Source organism: Cnephaeus nilssonii, assembly GCF_951640355.1.
Source record: "Cnephaeus nilssonii genome assembly, chromosome: 19".
Lineage (NCBI taxonomy): Eukaryota > Metazoa > Chordata > Mammalia > Chiroptera > Vespertilionidae > Cnephaeus > Cnephaeus nilssonii.
The window spans coordinates 13,379,180-13,406,903 of record NC_137090.1 but is presented as its reverse complement, the minus strand read 5'-3'; the positions used below and the strand labels follow the sequence as shown (position 1 = coordinate 13,406,903).

Genomic DNA, 27,724 nt, shown 5'->3' with positions numbered 1-27,724 from the left:
AAAATAAAATAAAATAAAATAAAGCAGAGCTGGAACTCAAATTAAATTCTTCTGACCCCGGCCCAAGGATCCTTCCTTCACTCTCCAGGTCCTTGCTCCCTGCCAGCCTGGCTGAAACCATCCATGAGCCTCCGGTAGGCCAGGCTTCCTCACACAGAAGTCATAGGTAGCTATGCCGGCCAGGAGCGATCTGGATCTACCCGAGGTGGCGGGCGAGGGAATGGGGACCGCAGGGCGACAGCAGGCGCCGGGCGAGGCCGTGCAGCCAGCGGAGGAAACTTCAGAACCGCCGCGTTCCGGCCGCCGAGTGGGGTGGGTGTGGCCCGAGTGCCGGGCTCCCGCCCCTCCTCCCTCCCTCCCTTCCTCCCTCGCCTTTTAGGTCTCGGGGCCCGCAACCCACTGAGCAGACACCGCCGGAGCTGTGCCACCTCCGGCTCCCGGCGAAGCGTCTCCGAGGAGCGGCCCAGCGCGCGGAGCCGGGGCGCTGGCGAACCCCGGGCGCCTTCCCCGCTCTGTGCCGGGCGGCGCAAATCCGCAGCCTCCGAAGAGCCCCCAGCACTGCTGACGGCCGGCGGGCTGCCCAGCGCCCCGCAGCCCCGCATTCCACCCGCGCCCCGCGGCGGGGGCGGCGGCGAGATGGCTGCGCGCGTGGGCCTCCTGCTGCGCGCCCTGCCCTTGCTGCTGTGGGGCCGCCTGGACGCCCGGCTCCCGGAGCGCGCCGGCGGGGAGCTGCGCAGGGAGGCAGAGGTAAGGGGTGTGTGCGGGGCCGAGGAGGTCCGCGTGCGGGAGGGCCGCCAGAACTTCGCATTCAGGCCACCCAGCTGTCCCCGCTGAGCTGACCATCTGCTTTATCCTCTCCCTGCCCTCCGCACCCTCCACCCTGGCACACAAAGAACCCAGGGGCAGCCTTCTCCCCGCGTTGGGGCTGGGACCGCAAAGGCACGCGGATCTGCCCGGCTGTTCCCGGGACGGGGGAAGGAGGGAGAGACCAGATGGGACAGACAGGCAAGGGCTCAGAGAGAGGCAGCCCCCGCCCCGCACCACCTACGCCAGGGAGACAGGGCAGTTCATTCATCCGAAGCCCCAAGCCCTCCCGAGTGTCAAACACGGTGGAGGCCCCCAGATCGGTGCGGTGGAGAGGATCCCGCTCACTGGGCTGGGACACGAGTGACAGAACCGGCTTTCCCGGGCGGGTGCTGCCACTAAGCAGCTGGTAAACTGGGTGAGAGTATTGTACTACTATCAAGAGTTGCTTCTTACAGCAGGAAGGTTAGGGAGAGGTGGGGAAGAGATCAACCAAAGGACTTGTATGCATGCATATAAGCATAACCAATGGACGCAAAACTCTGGGGGGTGAGGGCATATATGGGGGTGGGGGGGGCAATGGTAAGTAAGATATGTACACATATAATACCTTAATAAAAAAAATGAGGAAAAAAAAAGAGTTGCTTCTGAGGAGCTTTAAGCAGTGCTACTGGACTGAACTTAAGAAGAGGGGGCAGGAAGGTGCCGATGAACCCTAAACATTTCCCATTTCAGTTTCCTCCTTTGGACTCAGCTGCTTGCTGTAGGTTGCATAAGCGAGAACTTTTTGTGAGGTGAGAGTGGGGGTGGACTTGGGACATCTATTTTCTAGATTACAGTGATTTTAGTAATACACCAGTGTCTTTTCTTTCTTTCCCAAAGAAGCACTTCTGTATTCTTTTTTTTTTTTTTAATCATCACCCAAGGATATTTTTCCCATTGATTATCAGAATCAAAGGGAAAGGGGAGGCAGAGAGAGAGAAAAAAAATCGATGTGAAAGAGACACACATCTATTGGTTGCCTCCTGCACGTACCCTTTGGTCCGTGGGCCAACACTCTAACTACTGAGAAACCCCCACCAGGACTCTATCTGTGTTCTTAGCTCTTCACAGAAATAGGTCTGGGGTCTCCACTATTTTAAGGCAAAGAGATGCAAATAACTTCTAAATTACCGAGCCCAGCACCCTGCCCCGAGACTTGCTCACCTAAGAGCATCTTTCCTGCTCTAAAACTCACCTAAGAGCATCTTTCCTGCCAGTTTAGAGCCTCCCAGTACCCTCACCCCCTTTCCCGGAAGAGGCAGGCTGAATTCGGGAAACTGGAGGAGGGCCCACAGCCAGCTTCTATCGCTGCTCGGGAATATCTGGGAATGACCGTGCTTCTACAAGAAGGTCCTTTCTCAGACTCCCTCCCCCTGTGCCCTCCCAAGCACTGGTCTCTTGCTCTGTGCTCTCTGCTTATGGACATTTAAGAATCGTTTTGTTCTCTGAATTTAGAATCTTACAACATCAAGTGCAAAGTCATTGTGGCCCCAGGAGAAAGCTTCTGCCTACCAAGCCAAGTCCTGTTAAGAGTCCCCCCCCAACTCCCCCCCACCCCCATCCAGGTCCCAGGCGATCCTTGGCAGGAGAATAGAGACAATAACTCTGCCGCTCATGCCTGTGGTGGCCTCAGATGGAGAGAATTTCATCTTGGGGTGTGCTTAGGAAATGTAATATCTAACAGATTGAGTCTCTTTCAGTCTATTTAGCATAATTGGGGTAAAGGGGATTTTTAACTCTGAACACAAGAAATATTTTAAAAGCATAAAAACTCTGGAAATGTGTAATGGGTGCATAGTGTCTCCATATGCCTATGCATGTACATACGTATGTGTACACATGTAAATTGGGATGTGTATGTGCATGTGTGATGTCAGTATGTCCATATGTGTTTCTGTGTATGGTCAATTGCATGGTCTTTGGTGTCAGACAGACCTGTGTGCAAACCATAGGTTTAACCTCTATGAACCTCAGTTTTCTTCTCTGTGCAATGGGGTTAATAATGCCTATTTCACAAGATTATTGTGTGGTTTTATTGAGATCCCTAGTTCCTAGAAAGTAGTTTATAAAAGGAAGTTGCTCTCAATGTTGTTAGTATCTTTATCATTATTTTAGAGAACAGAGCTTCAGATTAAAGTCCTGGCTTGGTGATTAGCTCTCCTAAAACAATGACAAGATATACAAGGAAACTATTTTCAGCATTGGACAACAGACAGCACAGAGCTGTAATTCTCAGATGGTGTTGCTTTTACTATGGCTACATTACACATTACCCCAAAACTTAGTAAAGTAAAACAACCATTTATTATGTCTATTGATACCGTGGTTCAGAATTTCAAACAGCACATCAGGGTAGCTTGTCTCTGCTGTACAGCATCTGGAGGTGGAATCATCTGAAGGCTGCTTACTCACCTACCTGGTAGTTGATGCTGGCTGTCAGCGGGGGGCCTCAGTTCTTCCCCATTCGGGCCTATCCACAGTGTCTCTCCATGCGGGCTAGTTTGGGCTGCCTCAAAACATGGTGGCTGGGTCTCCAAGATAAGTGTTCTGAGAAGTAGAAAGGGAGAGAGAGAAAGAGAGAGAGGCAGACAGACAGACAAGCAAAAGAAGCTGTGCCCTTCGTATGGCCTAGACTGGGAAGTTAGGTATCATCACATCTGCTGGATCAGTCACAAACTCCCCAGGTCAAGGGGAGGGAACATGGTCCCCACAATCGGTGGGAGGAGTGCTGAAGTCACATTGTAAGAAGAGCATGGAAATGTCATGGTCATTTAGGGAAATACAACCATTGCAGAAGGGAACGCACAAAGTAAGCCCCATGATCACTCCAGCTCTCTGCTCAAGTACAACCCCCTGACCGCAGGGCAGGGAGCTAGACCCCAGTAGAGCATAGCAGTCCTACTGAGCTCATGGACAGAGGTCAGATTGCAGAACATAGACGGAAAGAAATAGTAAAAACAGACTGCGTGATCTTAACACATTGCGGACGGATCATGAGAATTCTCACTTCATATTACACAGTGTTTTACAAAGTATCATACTTTATAAAAAGATATTAGCTTGTAAGAACATGTAATAAATAACTTCAAAATGCAATGGGTATTTAATTTTAAAGCGTGCCTTTAACATTTATGTAAAACGTTTTTTGTACTCGTTCAAGAGAAACTTATCTGGCCACTGGGTAAAGCCAGCAATAAAACTACTGGTCCACAATGTGTTATTTCCTTCATTTCTCCAGGCTGCAGTTTCCTCCACTGGAAAATAAGGGAGTTAATTTCATTTAAATAGCTTAAATGACTTTTAAGATTCTCTCTAGTGCTAACATTGACTTTGGTGTGTGTGTGTGTGTGCGCGCGCGCGCGTGCACATGCGCATGGGTGTACATTTCATCTGCCTGTGTGTCCATGCCTGTGTTCCCATGTCTCTGTGTGCATCCCTGTACCCTGTGTGCATGGCTGTATGTGTCTCCTGTGTGCACACAAAGTAATAACATTGAGGGCTTTCTGTTGTGGGCTTTGCCTGGGAGGAGACTGACTGCTTACAAAGCTGCATTATGAACAAGGTCATTGTCGCCCACTTAGCAAAACTAGGGCTGCTCCAACACTGGTGAGTAGGAAGGGCCTCCACTGCCCAATGGCAAGACTGAGGGTTAATGAATGACATCATCATCCTGGCCCCACTCTCATTCTCAGCCGGGCCCTACGCTGTTCTTGGGTGACACCCACTATCCCAAGGGATCTATCTACCGTGTTTTGCTCAGACCTTCCTTAGAACCACAAGGCAAGTATGTGCAGGACCTGCCTTCCACGCGGTGGTCTACGCAGATCTGCACAGCCACACCCAGGGTGGCTTCAGGATCTGGGGAGTTTGTTTCTCCAGGGAAACATTGGAGCTTCTGTGAAGTATCCACCCCCAGATGCAGTGTCTGCTTCTCATAGCCTAGAGCCATTTATTTGACTTCGTGTGAGTCAGAAACTCAGAAGCCCGGGTGTGGGAGCCATTCCCAAGGGCTCAGCTCAGTGACTCATGGGTACAGGGTGGATAGAAGTGCAGTAGACACTCTGAAGGGTCCCAAAGAAGCAGGCGTTGGTGGGAAAGCAGTTGTCAAGCCAGCTTGAAAACCAAGAAATCTAGTAAAAACTGCATGGTGGCCCTAGCCGGTTTGGCTCAGTGGATAGAGCGTCAACCTGCGAACCGAAGGGTCCCAGGTTCGATTCTGGTCAAGGGCACGTACCTAAGTTGCAGGCTGCTCCCCATCCCAGGCCCTGGTCAGGGCGCATGCCTCCTGGAGTCAAATGTTTGTCTTTGTGAAGGAACATGCCTTGGTCCTGTTAAATACCTCTGGCTGCTCAGAGGACTGGTTTGGGGTGCGATGGAAGATGTGACCCCAGCCTCTATTGATAGCCACGTCCACAGCCTGAGCAGCTTCTTCCCTCTGCTCTGCCGCTGGACCTGCTTGCAGAGGAGACAGAAGGGAGCCAGTTAGAAAGAGCCCGGTTTTGCCTTTTTCCTCTTTGAGGGCTGTCTCCCCAGTGGGGAGGGCAGCTTGGCTCTTGCTCCTTCACTTTTAAAGCCTCTGAGTCACTTGTTAAAATGTGCAATAAAACACCCTGGGTAGGTGTCAGACTCACATACTGGTTCTGTCCCTCACTAAGACCTTTTACCAATGTACTGCACTCTCTGAGACTTACTTTCTTCATCTTTAAAATGGGAATAACAGCCCTGGCCGGTTGCTCAGTGGTTAGAGCATTGGCCGGTGCACCAAAGGGTGCAGGTTTTGGCCCCAGTCATGATGTGTGTGGGAGGCAACCAATTGATGTGTCTCTCTCACACTGATGTCTCCCTCTCTTTCTCTCACCCCCTTCCACCTCTCTTCCACTCTCTCTAAAAGCAATGGAAATTTTAAAAATCCTTGGGTGAGGATTAACTAAAATAAAATAATATAAGAATAAGCCCGGCAGGTGTGGCTCAGCGGTTGAGCATCGACCCAGGAACCAGGAGGTCATGGTTTGATTCCCGGTCAAGGCACATGCATTGATTGTGGGCTCCATCCCCAGAAGAGGGCTTGCCAGAGGCAGCCAATTGATGGTTCTCTCTCATCATTGATGTTTATCTCTCTCTCCCTCTCCCTTTCTCTCTGAAATCAAGAAAGTCAATGAAATAAATAAATATAAAATAAAACGGGAATAACCACCCCTGGCCTCGGTTCTTACAAGGTGTTTGTGAAGCTCAAAGGTGTAATCCCCTTAAAAGCTCTGAAATAGTCAGGCACTCACTGTGCTCTTGATTACCAGAAAACAGCTTTATTTATAGGACGTGCAAGGCAGAACACCAACAATCATCCCTCGAATCTTGACTTGGCTAATCATGCAAAAGATGTATTAAATGATAAAACACAGTCACGTAGCGTCACTTTGAAAAGCCTAAAATCATAATGAGCTGGAATAAATCATAGGCAAAGCAACATGGTTTCTGTATGAACTTGCCATTTTGCAATTTTGAAATTTCTGGGTTCATTTTTGCTGCTGGAATTCTTTGATATGGAGGGTGTCACAGCCACTCTGTGGACTTGAGACTGGGAGCTGGCCCCTCCTAGACTTCCAGCAATAAAGCTCTGTGACTATAGAGGGAAAATAATGTTTTGTTATTAATATATATTTTTATTGATTTCATAAAGGAAAGGAGAGGGAGAGAGAGAGAAACATCAATGATGAGAATCACTGATTGGCTGCCTCCTGCATGCCCCATACTGGGCATGTGCCCTTGACCAGAATCGAACCCAAGAACCGTAAGTCCACAAGTTGATGGTCTATCCACTGAGCCAAACCGGCTAGGGCGGGGAAAATAATGTTTTCAATGGGACAATTATCCCAAAGCTTTCCCAAAGCATCTTCTTACTGGATTTTCATGATGTTCCTATGAGAAACATAAGCAGTATTCTTACCCCCATTTTAGATGTTGGGGCACAGAGAGGTTAAGTAATCGTGTCATAGATCACACAGAAGCAAAGCTACAATAATAGACAGACCTGGAGTATATCTTAGCTCTAATCCAACTCTCTCATTTTACAAAAGAGGAAACTAAGGCCCAGAAAGGTGCAGGGCTCACCCAAGGACACATATCTAGCAGCAGTTGCAGGAATAAAACCCAAGACACTCAGCCCAACCAACATAGCTCAGTGGTTGAGCCCCGACCTATGAACCAGGAGGTCATGGTTCAATTCCTGGTCAGGGCACAAGCCTGGGTTGTGGACTAGATCCCCAGAGTGGGGTGTGCAGGAGGCAGTTGATCAATGATTCTCTCTCATCATTGATGTTTCTATCTCCCTCTTCCTCTCTTAAATCAATACAAATTATATGTATATATACATATGTATATATATAATGTATATACATATGTGTGTGTATATATATATTTATTTTATTTTTTTTAATTTTATTTATTTGTTTTTAATGAGACTCAGCCCAGGACTGTTGTCCTGCCAGGCCAGTGACTCAGAGTTCCTGACTCAGCCCTGGATTCATTTTGCTAAACCTTATTGCTAGTCCTGCCCTGGCCAGAATAGCCCCTTCCCTCAGGCATCCAATGGGCTGGGATCCACACACCCTGTCATGACAAGTCAGGACGGATGCAGAACTAGAACCCCCAGAGCTCTGATTCTACTGCGCTTTCTGGGTTCCAGGGGGATGTTTACCCAAACATCCCAGCCACTCCCAGGGCTTTCCAGAGGTGACTCCCAGGAAAGTGGCCCCAGCCACCACCAAGAGGGTGAGGCAGGTTGGCACCAGCTTTTAAACCCAAGCAGGTGAATCACAAAGGGCACAGCCCTACGGCTTCCTCTCCACTCAGCTCCAGCATTGGGCTCCTCAGCACAGGATGGGTGGAGAACAGGGAAGAGAGAAAACCTGGTGTTTGAATTGCCAGGTGGAGAGGAGCGGGCCAGGTGCTACCTCCATGAAGGGGGGCAGGAGACCATGGGGGGGGGGGGCTCAGAGCGTCCCTGGGAGGACACAGGCCTCAAGAACACTGCAGCCTGGAAGGGAAATGACTCCTCCAAGGTGGTTAGTGTGGAGCTGAGATGAAAACGAGAGCTCCACCTCTCAGTCCTGCCCCCTTTCCCAGGATCCCTGTGCCACGGTGTCCTCTGCCCCACACCCTGCTCTGATGCAGACAGGGATGTTTCTCGCACCTTTGCAGGGGGAAACTGAGGCACAGCAAATGGGTTAGAGACAGCTGCAGGAGCAGAGGTGCCTCAACCCTGCCTCCTCCTCACCAGGGACATAGGTCTGCCCCCCTCGACAGAACTACAGAGCACTCGGCTCTGGCAGTATTCAGGAGACCCTTTCCTGTAATGAAAAACATTTTAATTAGAGATATATTAAACATGAAATAAATATAAGAGAGCTCTTTGTTGTTGTTGTTGTTAATCCTCACCCAAGGATATTTTCCCATTGATTTTTTTTTTAAGAGCAAGTAAAAGGGGACAACAGAGACAGAGAGAAACATTGATGTGAAAGAGACACATCAATTGGTTGCCTCCTGCACGTGCCCCAACCGGGGCCAGGATTGAGACCGCATCAGAGGTACAGTACCCTTGACCGGAATCGAACCTGCAACCCTTTGGTCTGCAGGTCCATGCTCTATCCACTGAGCCAAACTGTCTGGGGCTATAAGGGAGTTTTTTAAGTCCTGCTAATCTCCATAATAATACTTCAGGGCTTTTATGGAAATATAAAATGTCAAATTCTTAAGATTTCTTTCTCTCATTCTTTTGGTGTCTTTTGGCTGGTGTGAACCCATGCTCACTGCTTCCCGGGAATTCAGCTATGCCTGGCAGCCCACAGGGTCCCAGAGACAGTCAGGAGAAAGGACTTCTCAGGACTTCCCCTCCTTTGGACCCTTGAAAAATACCTCCACCCCCATCCTGCCCTCCACCCCACCTTGGCTGCCAAAGTACCAGGCACGGGCCCAGCCAGGAAACAGGAGACGCCGCTAGTCAATTTCCCCTCCCTTCTCCCCCTCTGTCCAAGGTTTCCCAGTTCCAGACCTGGAGCCAGCTCCCTGATAAGGGCTGGGTGGGTTTGGGGGAAGAGGCACAGGGAGTGCCAGCCTGTTGGCCTGTGACCCAGTCTCTTCCAAATCACTCACTCAGCAAAGCTGCTTCTACGGAGACCTTCATTCCCCGGCTTCTCCTAAAAAGCCGCTCTCTCTCCATCCTCACCAGGGGAAAGGGAAGAGGCAAGGAAGAGAGGCAGGCACCTGGCTGGGTGAGGCGCTTCTGGGGTGGAGCACCTGAACTGAGAACGGAGGTGTAACTAACTGCCTTATTCAAAGCAGTTCCCATTCTCACAGATGGGTTGCATTCCGAAAGCCTGTGGCTAATTTTCCCTGTAAGTTAAATCGGCTAGATAAACTGTTTATTGAGCATGAACTATAGTAGGCACGATGCTGGACGCGCACTGCTTTATTTAATCCTTCTGAGAATCCTGTGGGGGTTACTCTTGTTCTCACATTGTGGCCCAGAGAGGTGACGTCATTTGTCCCTGGCCACCCAGCAGGGTCAGGGCTGGGAATAGATTCTGGATTCCAAGCCCAGTGGTTATTCCATGATGCCACACTGTTTTGAGCTGTAAATAGTCTTCCAGATTAAGCCACAAAAACTCCTTTAATCCATGATGCATCCCAAAATAGCATACTTGTGAAAAGGGAAAATAGAAAATAGGGCTGAAATTCTAATAAATTAGTGCAGAAAAACAATAAAACAGGCTTGGGTAGTGTTCTGTTGTCTAGAATAAGGGCTCCTTATGGGAAGTGGCTTTAATGAGAAGAGGACATGGAGGTTGCTAAGGATGGATGTAATGAAATCCACAATGAGGAGGCTGGATACTTGCAAAGGCTTAGGGGCTTGGGGTCCTGCTCAGTGTCTAGTTTCACTCCCATTAGGTGCCTTTTTCTCGAGCAGCAGCTATGATTGGAGTTGATCTGAGTTCAGAAATGCAGCAAAAGCCCTGGCCGTCGTCCCGTGCACCAAGAGGTTGCGGGTTTGATTCCGGGTCAGGGCACATTACTGGGGTGCAGGTTTGATCCCAGTCAGGGCATGTACGGAAGGCACCGATTGATGTTTCTCTCTCACATCTCTTTCTCGCTCTCTCTCCCTCTCTTTCTCAAAATAAACAGCCCGGCTGTGTCTCAGTAGTTGAACATTGACCTATGAACAAGGAGGTCACGGTTCCATTCCCGGTCAGGGCACATGCCTGGGTTTCGGGCTTGATCCCCAGTGGGGGGCATGCAGGAGGCAGCCAATCAATGATTCTCTCATCATTGATGTTTCTATCTCTCCCTTTTCCCTCTCTGAAATCAATAAAAGATTAAAATTTTTAAAAAAATCAATAAACGTCCTTGGGTGAGGATTTTTTTTTTTTTTAATGCAGCAAACAAAAGTGAGTAAAAGACCAGGGAAGACAGAAAATGATTTCTGTATAAGTAACATAGCAAGGAGGGGTAAAACTTAAGAGACAGTGTGTGTCTGCATGAGAAGTAAGCAGCCAGGTGACAATTTAAAGAACCCCTTCCTGGGGCTTCATCAGTGAGAAGGACACGCAGGGAGCCACGTACAGTGATCCCCGTCAGGGTAGGACTGGTGACCGGTAAGGTCAATGAGTCACCCACTTCTCTCCAGTGGCTGTCAAGAACTTGGTCGCTGGGAGAGCGGCTTCCAGGTCTGTGAGGGCGGCCGTGAGTAAAAGGCATGTGGGGGATGGGGTGTTCTCCTCCAGACCCACAGCTTCCCATCCTCCACCTGCTGAGATTCCAGCTTCTCCTCTGAGCTCCAGGATCACACAGCCAGCGCCAACTGACATCATCAGAATTGATCTTAATCACACACACACACACACACACACACACACACACACACACACACACCGTTCCTCCTTCAGGCTTTCCTCATACAGTAAATGGCATCATCTTCCAAGGCAAACATGTAGGAGCCATCCTGGATTCCTCCCTTTCTTTCATTCCCCACAATTAACCCATCAGGAACATGAAAATAAAATTCACATTTCTTACCCCGACTCACAGTCGGCCTGCCTCTGATGTCATCACGTTTCCTGCAGCTTCACACCCACTGCCCCAGCCCTCCTTCTCTGCCATAAACACGCAACGTCCTTCCTAGCTCAGCCTTTGCATCTGCTGCTCCCTCTGCCTGAACCCCCTTTCCCACCTCGGTGCATGGCTAGTTACTTCTCATTCTCTCCAAATGTTTTCATTGGTTTTTAGAGAGAAAGGAAGGGAGAAGGATAGAAACATCAATGAGAGAGGAACATCATCCCAAGCCTGCCTCCTGCACGCCCCCTATTGGGGATCCAGCCTGTACCCTGGGCATGTGCCCTGACAGGGAATCGAACTTGTGACCTCTTGGTTCCTGGGTCAACCCTCAACTGCTGAGCCACACCAGCCGGGCAGGTCTCATTCTTTAGGACTCTCACATCAAATATCAGCTCTTCAGAGGGGCCTTCCCTGACCTCCTCATGTCAAGTTTCTAAGTTATTCTCAATCACATCATCCGGTTTCTTTTCTTTATAGCATCAAACGTTCTCCTTTATTTGCTCTGTGCTTTTATTGTCTGTCCCCATCCACAAGTGTACATATAGGTTCCTTTAAGAGTGTCTTGTTGACTCTTGCACCTGGCAAAGTACCTAGTACATTGTGTGAATAATCAAACAAATGAATGAAAGGAAGTTGCAGGTTTCGAATTCAAAAAGTGCTTCTCTAGAGAGTTAAGGTTTCATATAAACCATAGGGTTGAAGGTAAGGGCATTGTTCTTAAATATATCTGCGTTTGGGAGGAGGGTAATTGTTTAGGGAGTAGCCAGCATTAGGTAATTAATTCCCAATCCATGCCTGGCAGAGCCTGCAGGGGATCAGCTCAACGCCTGATCAATCCAGAAATGTTCCTAAAGAGATGACATGTGTCAGGAGAAGAGTTGAGGCATATAGATCATGTATATTTACATAAAGTTATAATAGCTGCCCTGCATGGAGCCCGTGCTAGGTGATAGGTACCGTGGTAAGTACTTTATATTTACTGTTGTGATTCATTCACACATATACACACACACCCTGTAAAGTAGGTACTATTTCTAAATCCACGTTACAACTGAGAAACCAGTGATTTAGGGAAGTAGCCTGCTAACTGGGGTTCAAACCCAGGCAGGCCTGACTCCAGAGCCCAAAACTCTAGTGTCCTCTGACAATGCCATGAGATACTCAGGGCAGGGACTGCCTGGCCAGTGTTAGAAATAAAGAAGCTAAGGTTCAAGCATAATGAGTGACTTGCTCAAGACCCTCTGCTAGTCGTTGGTGGCCTGGGACGAAGTCCAGGTCCTGACTTTGATGCCAGGACTCTTTCTGCTGTAGCTCATAGACCCTGTTGGGACGAGGGGTGAGACCTGGCACGATGTATGTGCCATGGACACTTGGAGATCAAGGGAGGGGAAAGGATGCCACACAGTGGGGAAAGCGGATGCTCCTCTCCCCCCCAGGCATTCCTGGAGCGGTATGGATACCTCAGTGAACAGGCCCCTGGAGCTCCCTCCTCCACGCGGCTCAGCAATGCCATCAGGTAGGATGGAGGGGTATGAGGGTTTGGGAGTGCTGGGTATAAGCTTAGGTCATCTCCTCCCTCCTGGGGGAAGGCTGCCCCCATGTGTGTCCAGGGGGCCATGCTCCATTGTTCCTCCCCGCAACCCCCCACTCCCACCTGCCCCAGCCTCCTGCTGTATCCAGGGAAGCTCCCCACTCTCACCACCCACCCTCCCTTTGTGGTCCTTTATCTCAATTCCTCCTGACAGGGAGTTCCAGTGGGTGTCCCAGCTGCCCATCAGTGGCGTGCTGGACCCCGCCACCCTCCACCAGATGACACTGCCCCGCTGTGGGGTGGCAGATACTGACAGCCAGGCAGCCCGGACTGAGCGGGTCAGCGCCCTGTTTGCTGGACGCCGGGCCAAAATGAGGCGAAAGAAACGCTTTGCAAAGCAAGGTGAGCACTGTGGCAATCCAGCTAGGATGGGATTCCCCACCATCCTGAAGCCCCACGGCCAGAAAAAGGGCTCCACCTCGGCCTGGGCTGTGTCAATAACCTCGTCCCTAGGGTGGGGGAGGGGAGCACAGTGGACAAATAGGATCTGTGGGACTTGAGGACCCTGTTTGTGAACAAAGACATTTACATCAGAAAGATACCTATGCTGACGAATTTTCATCGTGCAAATATTGTCCAGAGCGAACCCCATCGAGCCCACTTGATTTCTTGGTCCATTTGCTATGCAGGGCAGTTAAACTGTTGCCAACACTCTTCTTTCTATTTTACTGGAGTTATTTTCATCAGAATCGGTTCTTTTTCATAAGAATTATCCAACAAAGATGGGATTCATCGATCAGTTTGATTTTGTCCACAGTACATTTTCAGCAGCGTGATTGAACTATAACTCACATACCGTACAATTCACCCATTGAAAGCATACAATCCAGTGGCTTTTAGCATATTTGCAGAATTGTGCAACTATCATCACAATGTAATTGCAGAACATTTTCATCACCTCAAACAGAAACCCCGTGCCCATGAGCAGGCCCTTCCCATTCCCCCTCCCCCAGCTCCTAGCAACCATTAATCTACTTTCTGTCTCTATGGATTTGCCTATTCTGAACATTTCATCATAACACATTTTAGGCATTACACTTCCTCCTGTTATGATTTAATTGTGGGGTTTTTTTTTTCCTTCCCTTCACTTCTTCTTCCTCCTTCTTTGGCCAAATCTAGTCTTCCCAGGGTCAAAGGTTACTCATCTAAGATTTATAAAGATTTTATTCTCCTGCCAATTCTTCATCAGTAACAAGTTTCGCAGTGTGTGATTTTAACGTCGTGATTGTTTTTTACGAAGTCTAATGTTCTCTGATCAACTTCTGCGATTTTCAAGATTCCTAACAAAATGGGGTTGTTTAGTCAGCTTTTTACCTCTAATGAATTTTACTGTGAGCCCTTCGGGCAATTGTCTCTTGGAATTTGCAGTAACTACTTTTACCGACAATATCCATTAGGATCCAGGGCAGAAGGCACATAGTTTGTTTTTATTCCTTAGCTAACCCAAAAGGAAATTGAGGGCATTTCCCCTCAGCTGTTGGAGGATGGCCATTTCCAGGTATTCGCCAATCCAGTTCAGCTGTGTCTACACTCCCAGCTGCTCCGGGTCTCCGGTGCTGACACTGTGTCCTGGGCAGCAGAGGAGAAGGACCAGGCATGAGCACAGGAGGCCCTGGTAGAGCAGGAAGAGCGACGTTCCTGGGGCTCGGGCTCTGGGTTCAGCTGTGTCACCTGAGCTGAGTCACTTTGCTGTTTCCTCATCTGAGACACTGGCCCTTTTAGGTTGCAAAGGAGAGATGAGTTCTGATAACCAAGGGGCGGGAGCTCGCCCTGGCCAGTGTGGCTCAGTTGGTTGGCGCGTCATCCCATATATTGAAAGGGGGCAGGTTGGATTCCCTGTCAGGGCACATGCCCGTGTTTCAGGCTGGAATCCCAGTAGGGGGCCTGCAGGAGGCAGCTGATCAATGTTCCACTCCTACATTGATGTTTCTCTCTCCCTCTCCCTTCTTCTCTCTTTAAAATCAATTTTAAGGGGGGGGGGGGGGGGGCGGGCAGGGATTGTGAGAATACAGCGGAAAAGACACAGACTCAGCAGCAACACTTCCAGGCTAGATTCATGGAGACTTGGGACGATGCCTCCTGGACGTTCAGGGCCTGACCTGAGCACCCAGGATGCTTCCTTCCAGCAGCACTTCACCTTCTCATGCCCCAAGGGAGAATCTGATGGAGTGTCTGTGGGTCACTGTCCAATTTGGAGCACCCCTTTTAGACAGAGATTTGGGCTAAGGCACCTCTCAGGCGGGCGGCTGCACCCCACCAGCCTAGCCCCATTTCCTTGTCTGACCCCTGGTCCAGACGGCAGTGGCCGGGTTAGACAGAGAATTTCCCTCTCGGTCACAACATGACTTCACTTCCTTTCCCCCCTGGGTGGGAAGATATTCCCTAGATTCTAGGGCCTAGAAGGAAGTTGTAGGTTTGGCAGGCTCTGAGCACTTCCTAAGCCTTAGGAAAGAAAATGTAATAGTCACAGCTGACACCTATTGAGCATTTATGATGTGCCAAGCACAGTTGTGAACAGATTAACTCATTTTCTCCCGGAACAACCCGATGAGACAGGTACCACTATTATCCTCACTTACAGGTGGGCAAGCTGATGGACAAAGAGCTTAGGCAACTTTCCCTGGGCCAAATAGCCAGAGGGTAGCCAAGCCTTCTTGTCATTGGAGGATTAAGTGAGATTCCAGATGTGGAAAACCCCAGAATATGGGTAGGTCCTTTAAAAATGAGTGGAAAAACCCAGACTATGGTAGGTGCTTTAAAAATGAGTGGAAAACCCCAGAATATGGGTAGGTGCTTTAAAAATTTTATGGATTCCGAAGCCAGTGACTTTTCATTATGTGGGCGAACGCTGTGCTGAGGGAGCTGGGCTCCAGGGTAGGATTGCCAGATAAAATGCAGGATTCCCAAGTTGAATTTCAATTTCAGATGAACACCACATAATTGTTTTGTTTTTACATCCTTATACTAACATAATTACTTGTTGACCTGAAGTTCAGGTTTAACCAGGCATTCTGTATTCTCATTCGCTAAATCTGGCAACCTTATTCCAAGTGCCTGCTCCCCTCTGCACCTGCAGGGCTGATTTTCAATGCCCCCGCCCCCTCACAGAGCAGGTGGGGTGGGGAGCACAGGGGTGGAAAAGGAAGAAGGGAATGGATGATAATCACTGAGCACCCAGCACGTGCCAGGCAGCTTCAGGTTGCTATTTCATTTCTACTTTGCAAATAAGGAAACTGAGGCTTGGAGAGATTCTATCATTTGTGAGAAAAGGTACTGAGATTCCAACCCTTGTTCTCTCCACAGCAGCAGTTTGCTATCGGGAGTCAGGACTCTCGCTCGGGTCCTGCCCAAGCAAGGAATCTAGCTCTCTTCCCTCCCCATCTCTTTTTCCTCTTCTCTTCCCTTTTGGGTATTATTTTTAAAATTTATTTTTTTAAATCCTCACCGAGGATATGTTTTTATTGACTTTAGAGAGAGAGGAAGGGAGAGGGGGAGAGAGAGAAAAAAAAACACAAAACTTCGATGTGAGAGAGAAACATCGATCAATTGCCTCCCACACCCACCCCAGCCAGGGATCAAACCTGAAACCTGGGTATGTGCCCTGACCAGGAATCCCTTTTGCTGTCCGGGATGATGCTCCAACCAACCGATCCACACCAATCAGGGCCCCTTTTGGAATTTAGATCAAGGGTGTAGGGTGCAGTGCCAGGTGCTAGGGTGGCCTGGGGGTTACCATGGAAACAAACCAGGCATTTGGGGTGGGGCCTGCAGTGGCCAGCCTGCTCCAAAGACACAAATCTGGAAGAAGACAGGGGACAGGGCTCAGGCCGCTGGCCCCACAGTTCCTTCCTTCCCAGCAGGCACTCCAACAACCTACCACCCTGCTCCCCGGCAAGGAAAATTGGTCATTTTCTCTCAATTCCTGTTCCTAGGTGTCTCCCTATTCCCTGCCCACCCTTCAGCTGCACAGAGGATTTTTATCCTTTTATCCTTCGAGCTGTCACCTTCACTCACCACCTGGAGTGAGAGAATTGCCCCTCTCCCTGTTCCCTGTCTTTGGAGTGAGGGCCACCCTAGCTGCAAAGGCTGAAGGAGCTGCTTCACAGTTTTCTAGAAGCCTGAAGGTTGGGGGTGGGGAGAGGGAGTCTGGGGTTGGTTACCCATTGCAGGGTGTGAAAGAGCCCAATGCCAGCGCCCCCCCCCCCGCCCCCCAGTGCCCGGTGCCGGCTTACAACGCACTAGAAGTGTTAGTGGCTGCGCTTGCTTCTGGACGCCAGGCCTCCCCTCCCTTCGAATCCTTCCCTCTTCCCTCCCTGAGGGTTGGTCACTGGCTGGGAGGGGTTGGGTGGCTGCCAGGCCAAACAGGCCCAGGAGGCAGCATTGCCTTGAATGGAGCTTGGCTCAGGGGTGGGAGAAAGGACATTCCCCTCCCCCGCTTCCACGGGGGATGGGGAGAGGGAAAGGGTGCTCAACTCCTCTGCCCTCTCTGACCCTCCCTTCCATCCAGAGAATGTTAGCTCTCGCAGAGCCCCTGCTCTGACCCAGAGGAGCGACGTGCAGGCCCATTTATAAGCCTCGTGTCTTAGCAAATGTGTCTGCTTATCCGCGCGGAATGAAAAATGCACCGAATCAGGTGTCAGGGCCTGGGCTCCTACTCAGTGTGTGACCCTGGGGGCAGTTCTTCCCCCCGGTCTCAGAGCCCCCAAATAGAGGAGAGGTTGACTGGGGAGATGGCTCAACCCCCACCACTTCACTCCACTTGCCAGGACTTCCTTGGGACAAAGGGGCAGGAGGCCTGAACCTTCAACTGCCCCGCCCTCAAGGGGAGAGGGGGCTGTGCCCACTCACCTGGTGTCCCAGCGTGGTCAAATCTGTCCTGTCCACTGTCACCAGGCCCCAGGATTTGGCCCATTTGGGAAACTGAGGCCCAAAAGACATGACTCTTGTGAGCTCCTGAGCCCAGAGTCCTGCCGCCAAGCAGTGAGTCTTCCGCTCCCGGTCACAGTCTCAGTCCCTGAGCATGCAGGGCTCAGAAACAGCTCAGGAAAACTCAGAGCGTGGGCCTTCGAAGCACCCTGGTCCTGGGCGTGTGGTGGGCTGGCGCTGGACCCAGACTAGCTGACCTGGGGCTTGGCCAGAGGCCCGGGTCTCAGCCCTCAGGGAGGAACTGCTGCGGTTCTGGGCAAAGGAATAGAAGCGCTTAACTGAGTGGAGATGGAAAAATTGCTCTCGGTCAGGGACAAAACACACCCTTTGTTCTTATTTGTTTTCACCTCAGAGCTCTGCAGAGCCCCTGAGGAAGTGAGCGGGAGGGCCAGGGGTCAGGGAGGGACCTCAAATCAATGGGTCTTGTGATGGCTACTCAGGGACAGGCCCCAGGCACTAGAACGGGAGGCGGCAGGAGGGCGTGAGGGCTGGAGAGGGGGACGGGTCAGGAAGGGCAGGGAGGCTGTGACCCCGTGGCTCTACCTCTCCTCCACCCGGCACAGTTGTCAGGGGCAGGGGTTTGCTGCCAGCAGGAGGCGCAGAGTGGATTTTCAGGCTCAGCCCAGGCTGTGCGGGAGGAGACCCCAGACCAGAGGGTCCTCCAGGGTGGGGGTTTTCCTGGGCAGCGGCTGCATCTCCCCCATTCTATTTTGGAGGGTGATGCAGCTTGGCCAAGGTCCTAAGGGACCTCCTGAGGCCAACCCAGTAGACTGGGACTCTCCAGGACAAGGGTAGGCCGATCTGTCTGAGAGCAGGGTCTCCCCAGCCAAATGAGGGCCTTCGCGAGGCCAGGGCTATGTCTTCCCCTCCAGACCATGGGCTCCTTGGGGAAGGCCTATCTCCCTATCATACGTGTTGCCCTGGGGTCCAGCCCCCAGCTCTGACGTGGCCTCTCTGGGTGGCAGGCAACAAGTGGTACAAGCAACACCTCTCCTACCGCCTGGTGAACTGGCCCCAGCACCTGCCCGAGCCTGCAGTCCGGGGGGCCGTGCGTGCCGCCTTCCAGCTGTGGAGCAACGTCTCGGCGCTGGAGTTCTGGGAGGCCCCAGCCACAGGCCCTGCTGACATCCGCCTCACCTTCTTCCAAGGGGACCACAACGACGGGCTGAGCAACGCCTTCGACGGCCCAGGTGCTGACAGCCTCTCTTCCACATGGCAGGAGGGGGACCCCGCTAGGAGGGGCCGTCGGTGGAGGGCAAGGGAGCATGCGCGCTCCCTGTGGCCTTGCCCAAGCTGCATCACCCTCCAAAGAGCCCTCAGTCTCCTCATCTGTCAAATGGGAACAGTACATGCCCGATTTTGTGCCATGTGGCTGTTGGGATGGTCAGATGAGGTTCTGCAGGGAAAGTGCCTTGCAAACTCTACAGAGCATTGTCTTTCCTGGGAGAACCTCCTGAAGCCCCATCATCCATCCCCTGCCTCTGGATAAGCCTGTGTCTCTCTTGTTCTCCTGACCAGGGTGGCCGAGGCCACCACTGCCTGACTCCCGCCCTCCCCCAAGCCTCTGCCACAGTCACTGCCTCAGAGCAAGAGGCATTCTACCTGCCTCCTGCCACAGAAGCACTTCATAGGCCCACAGCCCAGACGGGTCTCCTGTTTGCCCCCAGCCTGAAGGCTTCCGGCTGTGATTTACACTGCTGTCCCCCCATTCTGCCCAGCACTGGCCTGCAGAGCCTGAGTGCAGGCTGTCTCTGCATCCTCCCAATCCCCCCGCGCTAAGGAGTCAGGAAACCTGATCAAACCGCTTCAGCTGGGGCCTTAAGCCCTGTGTGGCCTCAGAACTCGGGCCCCTACTCCCTTGCACTCTCCTGCTTTCCAACAATCCCACTCAGAGCAAAGCCACTTCCAGGCCCTGCTGCCTGGACCAGGGCAGGGCTGGCAGGAATCCAGGCTTTTTGAGAACCCACCTGTAGGACACACACACGCTTGCCTATAATTCATTTCATCCATGATATCTACATGAGGTGTTTCCATCCGTCCCCAGGTGGAGTCTGGTAGCGAAGACAGCACTAGACGGGGGGAGTCAGCTCTCTGATGTGGGACAGGTGCTTCATCTTGTTGAGTTTAGTCACAAACCTCCCAGCTGTCTCCCAAGATCCCTGTAAGAGTTGACTGGAAAGGCGAACATTGCTCAAAACCGTTCAGAGCACATTCAAAACAGGGAGGCGTGTGTTCTTCCCACGCATGGCCACCTCTCCATGCCCCACGAGGCTCTCCTTAACATTAGCCTCCGGACCTTCGTCAGTCCCAGTTGGGCTGGGCTCCAAGACAGCAGCACTGGCAGGGCCCTCAACAGGCTTCTAGGCCAACGTTACCGCCGTGCAGTTTGCTGCCCCTGCCCCTGCCCCTGCCCCTGCCCCTGCAGAAAGTGACTTGTGAGGGTGGGGCCCGGGGAACTGCATGGCTGATAAGCTATATCTGGGGCACCCTACGCTTGAGCCTCACTGGTCCAGCCCAATTCCTTCTGCTCAGTCGTATCATAGCAGGGAGGTAGAGACCCACAGAGGGGCCCTGGCAGAGGGAAGGCAAGGACACAAGAATACATACACTTTTTTTTTTTTTTTTTGAAAGAGAGGAAGGGAGACGGAGACAGAGACAGAAACATCCAAGATAAGAGAGAATCGCTGATTGGCTGCCTCCTGCACGCCCCCTACTCGGAACCAAGCCTATAACCCATGCATATGCCCTGACTGGGAATCGAACCATGATCTCCTGGTTCATGGGTCGATGCTCAACCACTGAGCCACACCAGCCGGGCAAGAATACATATACTTTTTATTCAACTTTGCATACACATAAACACACCCAGTGCCCAGATCAAAAAACATTACCAGCACCCCACACGGTCCCATCGTGCTCCATTCTGGGGTAACCCTTGTACCTACTCCAAGATCTTCTAAAAGGGAACTCCTATATAGCATTTATTATATGCTAGGCACTCGGTATATGTCACACACACAGATACACACATCTCTTTTCAATCCTCAGAAAAACCCTGTGAGGAAGAACTTCATTATCATCACCCCTGTTTTCAGATCGGGAAGATAAGGCACCGAGGGGTTTAAGAGACTTGCCCAGGGCCACTCCGCTAGTAAATGGGAAACCCAGGCAGTCTGACCCCAAGCAGGATGTGCACCGCTCTGCCTCCTAGCGTCCGTACTCCACAGCCAGCCCTGTGGTCACTGCCCCACACCAGCTTCGGCCAGACTGGACCGGGAGGGAAATTAGCAGCAGAAAACAGCCACACGCTCCCCTGGCGTGCGCGCTGGGCGGTGGGGACGCGGGGCCGTCGCGGGCGGCGGCTCCCCCTGACCCTCCGCGCCGCCTGCAGGGGGCGCCCTGGCGCACGCCTTCCTGCCCCGCCGAGGCGAAGCGCACTTCGACCGGGACGAGCGCTGGTCCCTGAGCCGCCGCCGCGGGCGCAACCTGTTCGTGGTGCTGGCGCACGAGATCGGCCACACGCTCGGCCTGACCCACTCGCCCGCGCCGCGCGCGCTCATGGCGCCCTACTACAAGCGGCTGGGCCGCGACGCGCTGCTCAGCTGGGACGACGTGCTGGCCGTGCAGAGCCTGTATGGTGAGCCCCCGGCCCTGGCCCCCCCGGCCCCGGCCCCGGCCTCTGTCCCGCCCCTGCCTGCAGCGCGTGGGCTCCTCAAATTGGATCTCCCATCCTAAGCGCAGGCATCTGGCCTCCCCCATCACGGGTCCTTCCAAATCCTTAGGCTCCTGAAATCTGCAAAACCTCAAACGACTACACCCCACCTCACCCATGCTTGCCCTTGATCAACCCCAACGAATTGAATTTCTGGGCACAGTCTCGCCCAACCCCCCACCTCCTCCACCGTTGCTCTCACATCCCTGCCCCATCACCCAGACCCAATCCTCAGACTCACCTCTTCCCCCACCCCATACGCCAGAGCCCTCATCCCTGCTCCCAGCTGTGCTTTCTCTCTGTCGCAGTGGTTCCAACCTTTTTTTTGGCCATGCGCCACCTGAGCATCTTTAAAATCCTGATGCCCCCCACCCCGTGACATAGAATTCTTATTATTCAAAAAGTGAACTCCTATTCACGTGGAGGAAGCCTAAAAGGCCATTAACTTGGTCTAAACAAGCTTCCAAAGAATATGGCATCCATGAAAGAGAAAAATAAAAGAATGAAAGGACAGTTGAAGTACTGAGGAAGAAAACACTAAGAAATTGTTAAAAAAAATATGAAGTGACATGAATAGCAAATAGTTTCAAAACATATACTAGAGAACTGAAATGCATAAATATGTCACAATATATATTTATGTACTGTATATAAGGCCTCTAGAACCATAAAAAATGCAAAAAAAATCACGGTTAATAACTCATTCTTGAATTGCCCCCCTTAAAAATCAAATCACCCCCTGAGGGGTGTGTGCCCCACGTTGGGAACCACTGCTCTATCCCCTAACCTTCCCCCTCCATGACGCTGATGCCCACTTCCCACCAAGCTTGGTTAGAAAGATCTCCCCCATAATGAACTGACCGGCGCTGCTGCCCAGGGACCTGCCTGGACCTCAGGCCCTCCTCGACGCCTGGGCTGCCTCCCTCCGAGTGCGCGGTGCGGTGGGCAAGGCCAAGAGCCCTGGGCTCAAGTCTCTGTTCCATGCCTGACTCGCAGTTGCTCTTGGGCAAAGCATTTCCCCTCTGAGAGCCTTCAGTTTTACCTTCTGAGAAAATGGGTAATAACTGAGGACCTGCTCACCTCACAAGGTTGCTGTACTAGTGAGTATGAGCATGCTTTGTAGCCTAAGAAACCTACACAAATGTAATCATAACAGCTGCTATTTCCTGAGGGTCCACCGTGGACCAGGCACTTAACATACAAAACATACATGAGGTAAGTATCTGTTTGTGCACAGATGAGGAGAACCCGGGTAAGAGAGGTTAGGTAACTTGTCCCCGGTCACACAGCGAGGAAGTTGCAGACCAGGATTCAGGAGCTGGTGCCAAATTCTAAGTTGATTGGACTCTGCCTCCCTCTCCTGTGAAGTATAATGATGTAATTATCTTCAGAGCTGTAATTAACACAGCTTGGGCCCCTGAACTCTGCCTGCTTTGTCCAGGACTCAGAGGAGAGTACGCGCTGCACTCCTTAGTTCCAAACCCTTGTTTAGTCCGCCCTTCAATTTTGTCTCTGTCGGTGCCTCTTTCCAGACCGTGAGATAGGAGCGAGGGCTTCTGAGTTTGGCGCTACGGTTAACACCCACAACCAAAGACAATGCTTATCCCTACCCCTGCTCCCCTTCCCGGCCCCTCCTATCTGACAGTGATGAAAGGGACCCAGGGGGAGGTCTTGAGCCCGCAACACCCTCCTAACCACTGTGTGCTCTTTCCCTCTCCCCTCCCCCATGCAGGGAAGCCCCAGGGCGGCTCTGTGACTCCCCAGCTCCCAGGAAAGCTGTTCACTGACTTTGAGGCCTGGGACCCCCACAGATCCCAGGGAAGGCGCTCCGAAACCCAGGGTCCTAAATATTGCCACTCTTCCTTTGATGCCATCACTGTAGGTAAGACGGTGCCACCCATGCATTGCTTCCTCTTCCCTCCTCCCCACATTTCAGGGGTCTCCAGAGCTGGAGTTCAAGGGGGAGTGTAAAGGATAAAATCCAGGAATTCCAAGCCACAAGGATTCTGCAAGGTAGCAAGCCCATGCCAAGCAAAACACTCCTTTCTCCTTCCGCCCCAACTGTGCCCGCTGCATCCTCTCTGGTCAGCTGGGGAGGCTGGGCTCTAGGAAGGCACCTTCCCTGGACGGAAGGCAGGAGGCGGGTGGTCCCTGCTTAACTCTCTCTCTGGTCTCTCTGCGCAGACAGGCAGCAGCGACTGTACGTTTTTCAAGGGAGCCACTTCTGGGAGGTGGGAGCTGAGGGCAATGTCTCAGGGCCCCACCCGCTGCAGGAAAGGTGGTCCGGGCTGCCCCCCAACATCGAGGCTGCCGCAGTGTCACTGGAGAACGGAGACTTCTACTTCTTCAAAGGTACCCACCCGGGGGCAGATGAGAACGTTGAGACCTACCGAGGAAAGAGGTCCCGCCCAAGGTCAAAAGTGGGGAGGCACCTCAATTCCAACCCCAACCTGTGGCCTGGGGAACCCTACCAGGAGATTCCTTTAGTGGTGGATTGGGGAGGCGGTGTCCAGGTTGTTCTAGAGGGAGAGGGTGGGAGAATTCCAGAGAAGACTCTAGAGCAAGCATGTCAAACTCCGCGGCCGGCAAGTTTGACATGCGTGCTCTAGAGGGCAGAGAGAACCATATGCCGGAGCTCTGTGATTCTGCAGAAAGTCCTGCCTTCTTCGGAATCCTGGCTGTAGGAGGTTGGACATGTCACTTAACCCTTTGCACTCGCTTGCTTTTTTCTCGATTCCTTTATTCTACTTGGGATTTAATTTTTTAAATACCCCAGATTTTACAAAGCGCAGCAGTAGAATAAAAAACTGGAGTTTCTTTTCATACAAACTTATTTATTTGGATTTTTTTATATTTCAAATTATTGATACATTCAATACAATTCGACATACGAGCTGCTACCAATGCTAACTGCTACCAATGCTAACCGTGTCGAGTCACACTCGACATCCGAGTGCAAAAGGTTAATTCTTGGAGCTTGAATTTTTTGAATGGGGAACACAATCCCTCGGGTTTGTTGGGGAAGAAGGATGAAAAGAACATACTGTCTGAGCAGTGTGCAGTGTATTATTACTTCAGTAAATAGTGTTCATTCATTCATCCAACAAGTATGGAGTGCCTTCGATGGCCTGGGCTCGGTTGGAGGTGTTGGGATACGTAGTGAACAAAAGTCCCTGCCCTCCTAGAACTGGTAGGAGTAATGGCAGTGAAGAAAGCCCCTGGCCTTCCCTGGAGCCCAGTCCTCACCCAGGGAGAGTGCCCCCTGCTGCCCAGGGAGGGGCTAGACATGTTCCTTTAGCGCGATCTGCCCTCTGCTGACACCTGCTGGAAGCCCAGGCCACAACAGTCCCGCCCCTAGTGTTCATCACCAAATATGAGTATGATCCATTTTATCACAAATACTGACCACCTTGGGCTCCAACACGAGAAGGAAGAGAGGCACAGGGGGACAGAGTTGGGGTGGAGGCCCAAAGGGTGAGAGCTGCCAGCTCACCCTGGCTCTCCCAATGCCCCGCAGGGAGTCGATGCTGGAGGTTTCGGGGCCCCAAGCCAGTGTGGGGTTCTCCACAGCTGTGCCGGGCAGGAGGCCTGCCTCGCCACCCGGATGCAGCCCTCTTCTTCCCTCCTCTGAGCCGCCTCGTCCTCTTCAAGGGTGCCCGCTACTACGTGCTGGCCCCAGGGAGACTGCAGGTGGAGCCCTACTACCCCCGAGGCCTGCAGGACTGGGGTGGTGTCCCTGAGGAGGTCAGCGGCGCCCTGCCCCAGCCAGACGGCTCCGTCATATTCTTCAGGGATGACCGCTACTGGCACCTGGACCAGACCAAACTGCGGGTGATTGCCTCGGGCCGCTGGGCGGCAGAGCTGCCCTGGATGGGCTGCTGGCACGTGAATTCGGGGGGTGCCCTGTTCTGAAGGCACCCCCACCTCATAGTGAACTTTGGGTGCTCTCATGGCCAACGTGTGTCCCCTGCCCCAGGGGCAGAGCCTGACTTGGAAGCCTCTGGGCCCCCCTGCAGAGAGAACGTGGCATTCATTGTCTTGGCGCTGTTCCCCAGGACATGGAAGTGGGGCTGGGATCAATCCGAGGAGAAGCCCAAAAGGGTCCCAGACTCCACAGCCTTTTTCGCAAGGACTCTTTCTTCCCTCGGGCTTGGGGGTTTTGTTTTTTTTTCTGCTAAAGGCCCAGTTCCTGTCTATGAGGCAGCAGCATTGGGCAACCAGGCAGGACACAAATCTCAGCAGAGAGGTTGGGACCACTTTGCAAGACTGTTGCCTTCCCCGGAGGACCTTCTGGCTCAATTCTTGGAGAACGGTGTCATATTTAACAGAGGCCCTGCCCCCAGAAAGCCTGGGTGGGTTGGGTACGAGGGTCTCCAACCTCGAGGCCCTGAGTCGGGTCAGGACCCAGAGCAGGAGGGAGACAGCTGCAGTCCAGCTTTCTGTGGGAGGCTGGAATAAAGAGGTGTCCCCAGCTGGTGGGCCTGGAGGCACCAATCAGCCTACTTTGGAACAGCTTCCAGTGAGGGCAGGTGGGCGTGGATGCTGGTGAGGTGGAGCCTGTTCTTATTTCTGACCGAGCCAGGGCCAGCAGGCTGTGAGTGTGAGTGTGTGTGTGTGTGTGTGTGTGTGTGAGAGAGAGAGAGAGAGAGAGAGAGAGAGAGAGAGTGAGTGTGTGTGTGTGTGATGGGAAGAGGGAGTCTACCTCTCCTCAAAAAGCTAAATGTCCTCGCCCCCTCCCCTCACCACTCAGGCCAGACGGAGAACCCCGAGTGGCAGGGGCCGGACAGGGGCTCTCTGGGGGCCTCACTGCTGCGGGTGGGCGCTGGGGGCTCTGCGGGCTGGGGGAGGCTCGTGTTCACAGCGGCTCTGTTCTCCAGGCCACACACACAGCATTCCAGGGGCTCCTCCTGGCCGGCAAGAATAGCTGGGATTCCTACCGAAGGAACCAGCTCCCCCAGCACTCTGCCTTCTGCCTCCGCCAGTCTCAGGGCTCCAGCCTCTGGCTCTCAGACCCTCCCCCCTCCCCCCTGCCGGTGCCTCATTTGCACCCACCTTGACCTCAGCACATTGACCTCAGCCAGACCGGGCTTCAGGGGACCGGGAGAATGGTTTGGCAAAGTTCAGCCCTCCGCTTCCCACGGGCATTCCTGGCCCCGTGCCTTCATGTTTCCCTCTGCGCAGTGGGGAAAATGACCTTTGACTGCCCTTGGATGCCTGTGTTTGCTCCGCCCAGCCCTTGGGGAGGCGGAGGGAGGAGGCTCCAGGCCTGCCCTTTTCCCTGGGGCTTGACCCTCTACAGGAGGGAAGGCGGGTCAACCTCATCCTCCTCACCGGGGCCGCCTCGCCCCCGCCTCAAGGCACTGACACTCTGCTTGCAGCTTTATTGAGTGATTTGAGGGAAAGAGCAGGTTTCTCGGAGGGGTGAGGGAACCCAGAGGTCATGTTCTCTAGGGGGCGATGCCAGAAGGACCTGAAATACCCAAGAGATGAATGTGAGGCTCTGCCAGGGACCGCGAGTCAGGTGGCCAGTAGGCACTGGGTGATGCCAGGGGATGGGGGCCCCCAGGGGCACTATGGGAGGAATGGAGCTCCAGGTGACCTTCGGCTCTGCATTGGGTGGGCGACAGATGACTGGCGGCACCGCCACATCGACGGGGCCTGCTTGCCTGAGGGGGGCGCTCTGGGACCGGCTCTGAGAAGGGGCAGCTCTGGGGTGTGCTGAGAGCGCTCAGCGTCAGGGACAGGAGAACGTTGCGGGGAGTCGGGGGCCAGGAGAGAATGGGGGGCACAGAGGCTTTCAGTGGGGGCGCTCCGGGGGCCCCCGGCGACCCCCGCCCCGCCCGAAGCCCGCGCCTCACCCAGATCCGGGTGCTCCAGAATGCAGTGCGCTACGTAGGCCGGGTTGCTGTGCAGGTCCCTGCATTTCTTGCAAAAAAGGATCTCGCAGAGCTCACAACCCCCGCCGCTCGGTGGCGGCCGCTGGGTCTGCAGCACGCACGGCTCCTCCGGGAGGTTCCGCCTCCTGCGGACGGGCACCCGGACGCTCAGCGCACCGCGCCGGCCCCTCCCGCCCGGGTCCCGGGGCGCGCCCTCCCTCACCTGTCCGCCAGGGCGGCGGGGCCGCGGAGCAAGGCCAAGGGCAGGAACCAGCTCCAGAAGCCGCTGTCCGCGCGCCGCAGCAGCGCCACCTGCTGGGCGCTGGGCTCCTGGCGCAGCGGGCTGTAGGACACGGTTCCCCGCTCGCGGCCCTCGGCGTCCTCCGCCTCCCGGCACTCCGCCTCGCCCTCGGCCGCACTCTCCGGCGGCTGCCTCCCCTCGTCTTCCTCCTCCGACCCCTCCTCCTCTGCCTCCTCATCCCGGACCCCCGGCTCCTCCGGCTCCTTCTTCCACAAGGGGGTCTTCACGCCTGCGGGCGGGCGGAGAGAAGGTCGTACCCTGACTGTGCCCACAACCCGACTCTTCCCCACCCCTCTACCCCCCCCACCCCCCCAAAAGCTCCTCAAGGATGGTGCGTACGTGGGAGCCAACAGGCCTCCAAGAGA

General features: G+C 53.1%; 2 protein-coding genes across 4 annotated transcripts; one reads left to right on the top strand and one right to left on the bottom strand.

Annotated features, from left to right (window-relative positions):
- The first annotated feature begins 387 nt into the window (after positions 1-387).
- Positions 388-26,732, top strand: MMP28 (matrix metallopeptidase 28). 3 transcript variants are annotated; one of them, XM_079799196.1, is made up of 8 exons: positions 388-747; positions 12,390-12,469; positions 12,699-12,886; positions 18,436-18,660; positions 20,862-21,107; positions 22,915-23,064; positions 23,367-23,534; positions 24,700-26,727. In XM_079799196.1, exons 1-8 carry the CDS (start codon positions 637-639, stop codon positions 25,092-25,094), a joined length of 1,563 nt encoding a protein of 520 aa, XP_079655322.1. In that variant the 5' UTR covers positions 388-636; the 3' UTR covers positions 25,095-26,727. The 3 variants fall into 3 exon arrangements, with proteins under 3 accessions (XP_079655322.1, XP_079655324.1, XP_079655323.1); XM_079799198.1 differs by having other exon boundaries at positions 23,371-23,534; positions 24,700-24,961; XM_079799197.1 differs by lacking the exon at positions 20,862-21,107 and having other exon boundaries at positions 24,700-26,732.
- Positions 25,725-27,724, bottom strand: LOC307115434 (uncharacterized protein C17orf50; the record flags this gene model as incomplete). Its single annotated transcript, XM_079798652.1, has 2 exons — positions 25,725-27,204; positions 27,282-27,724. Coding segments are annotated over 2 exons (894 nt in total), but the record flags the coding sequence as incomplete, so codon positions are not given.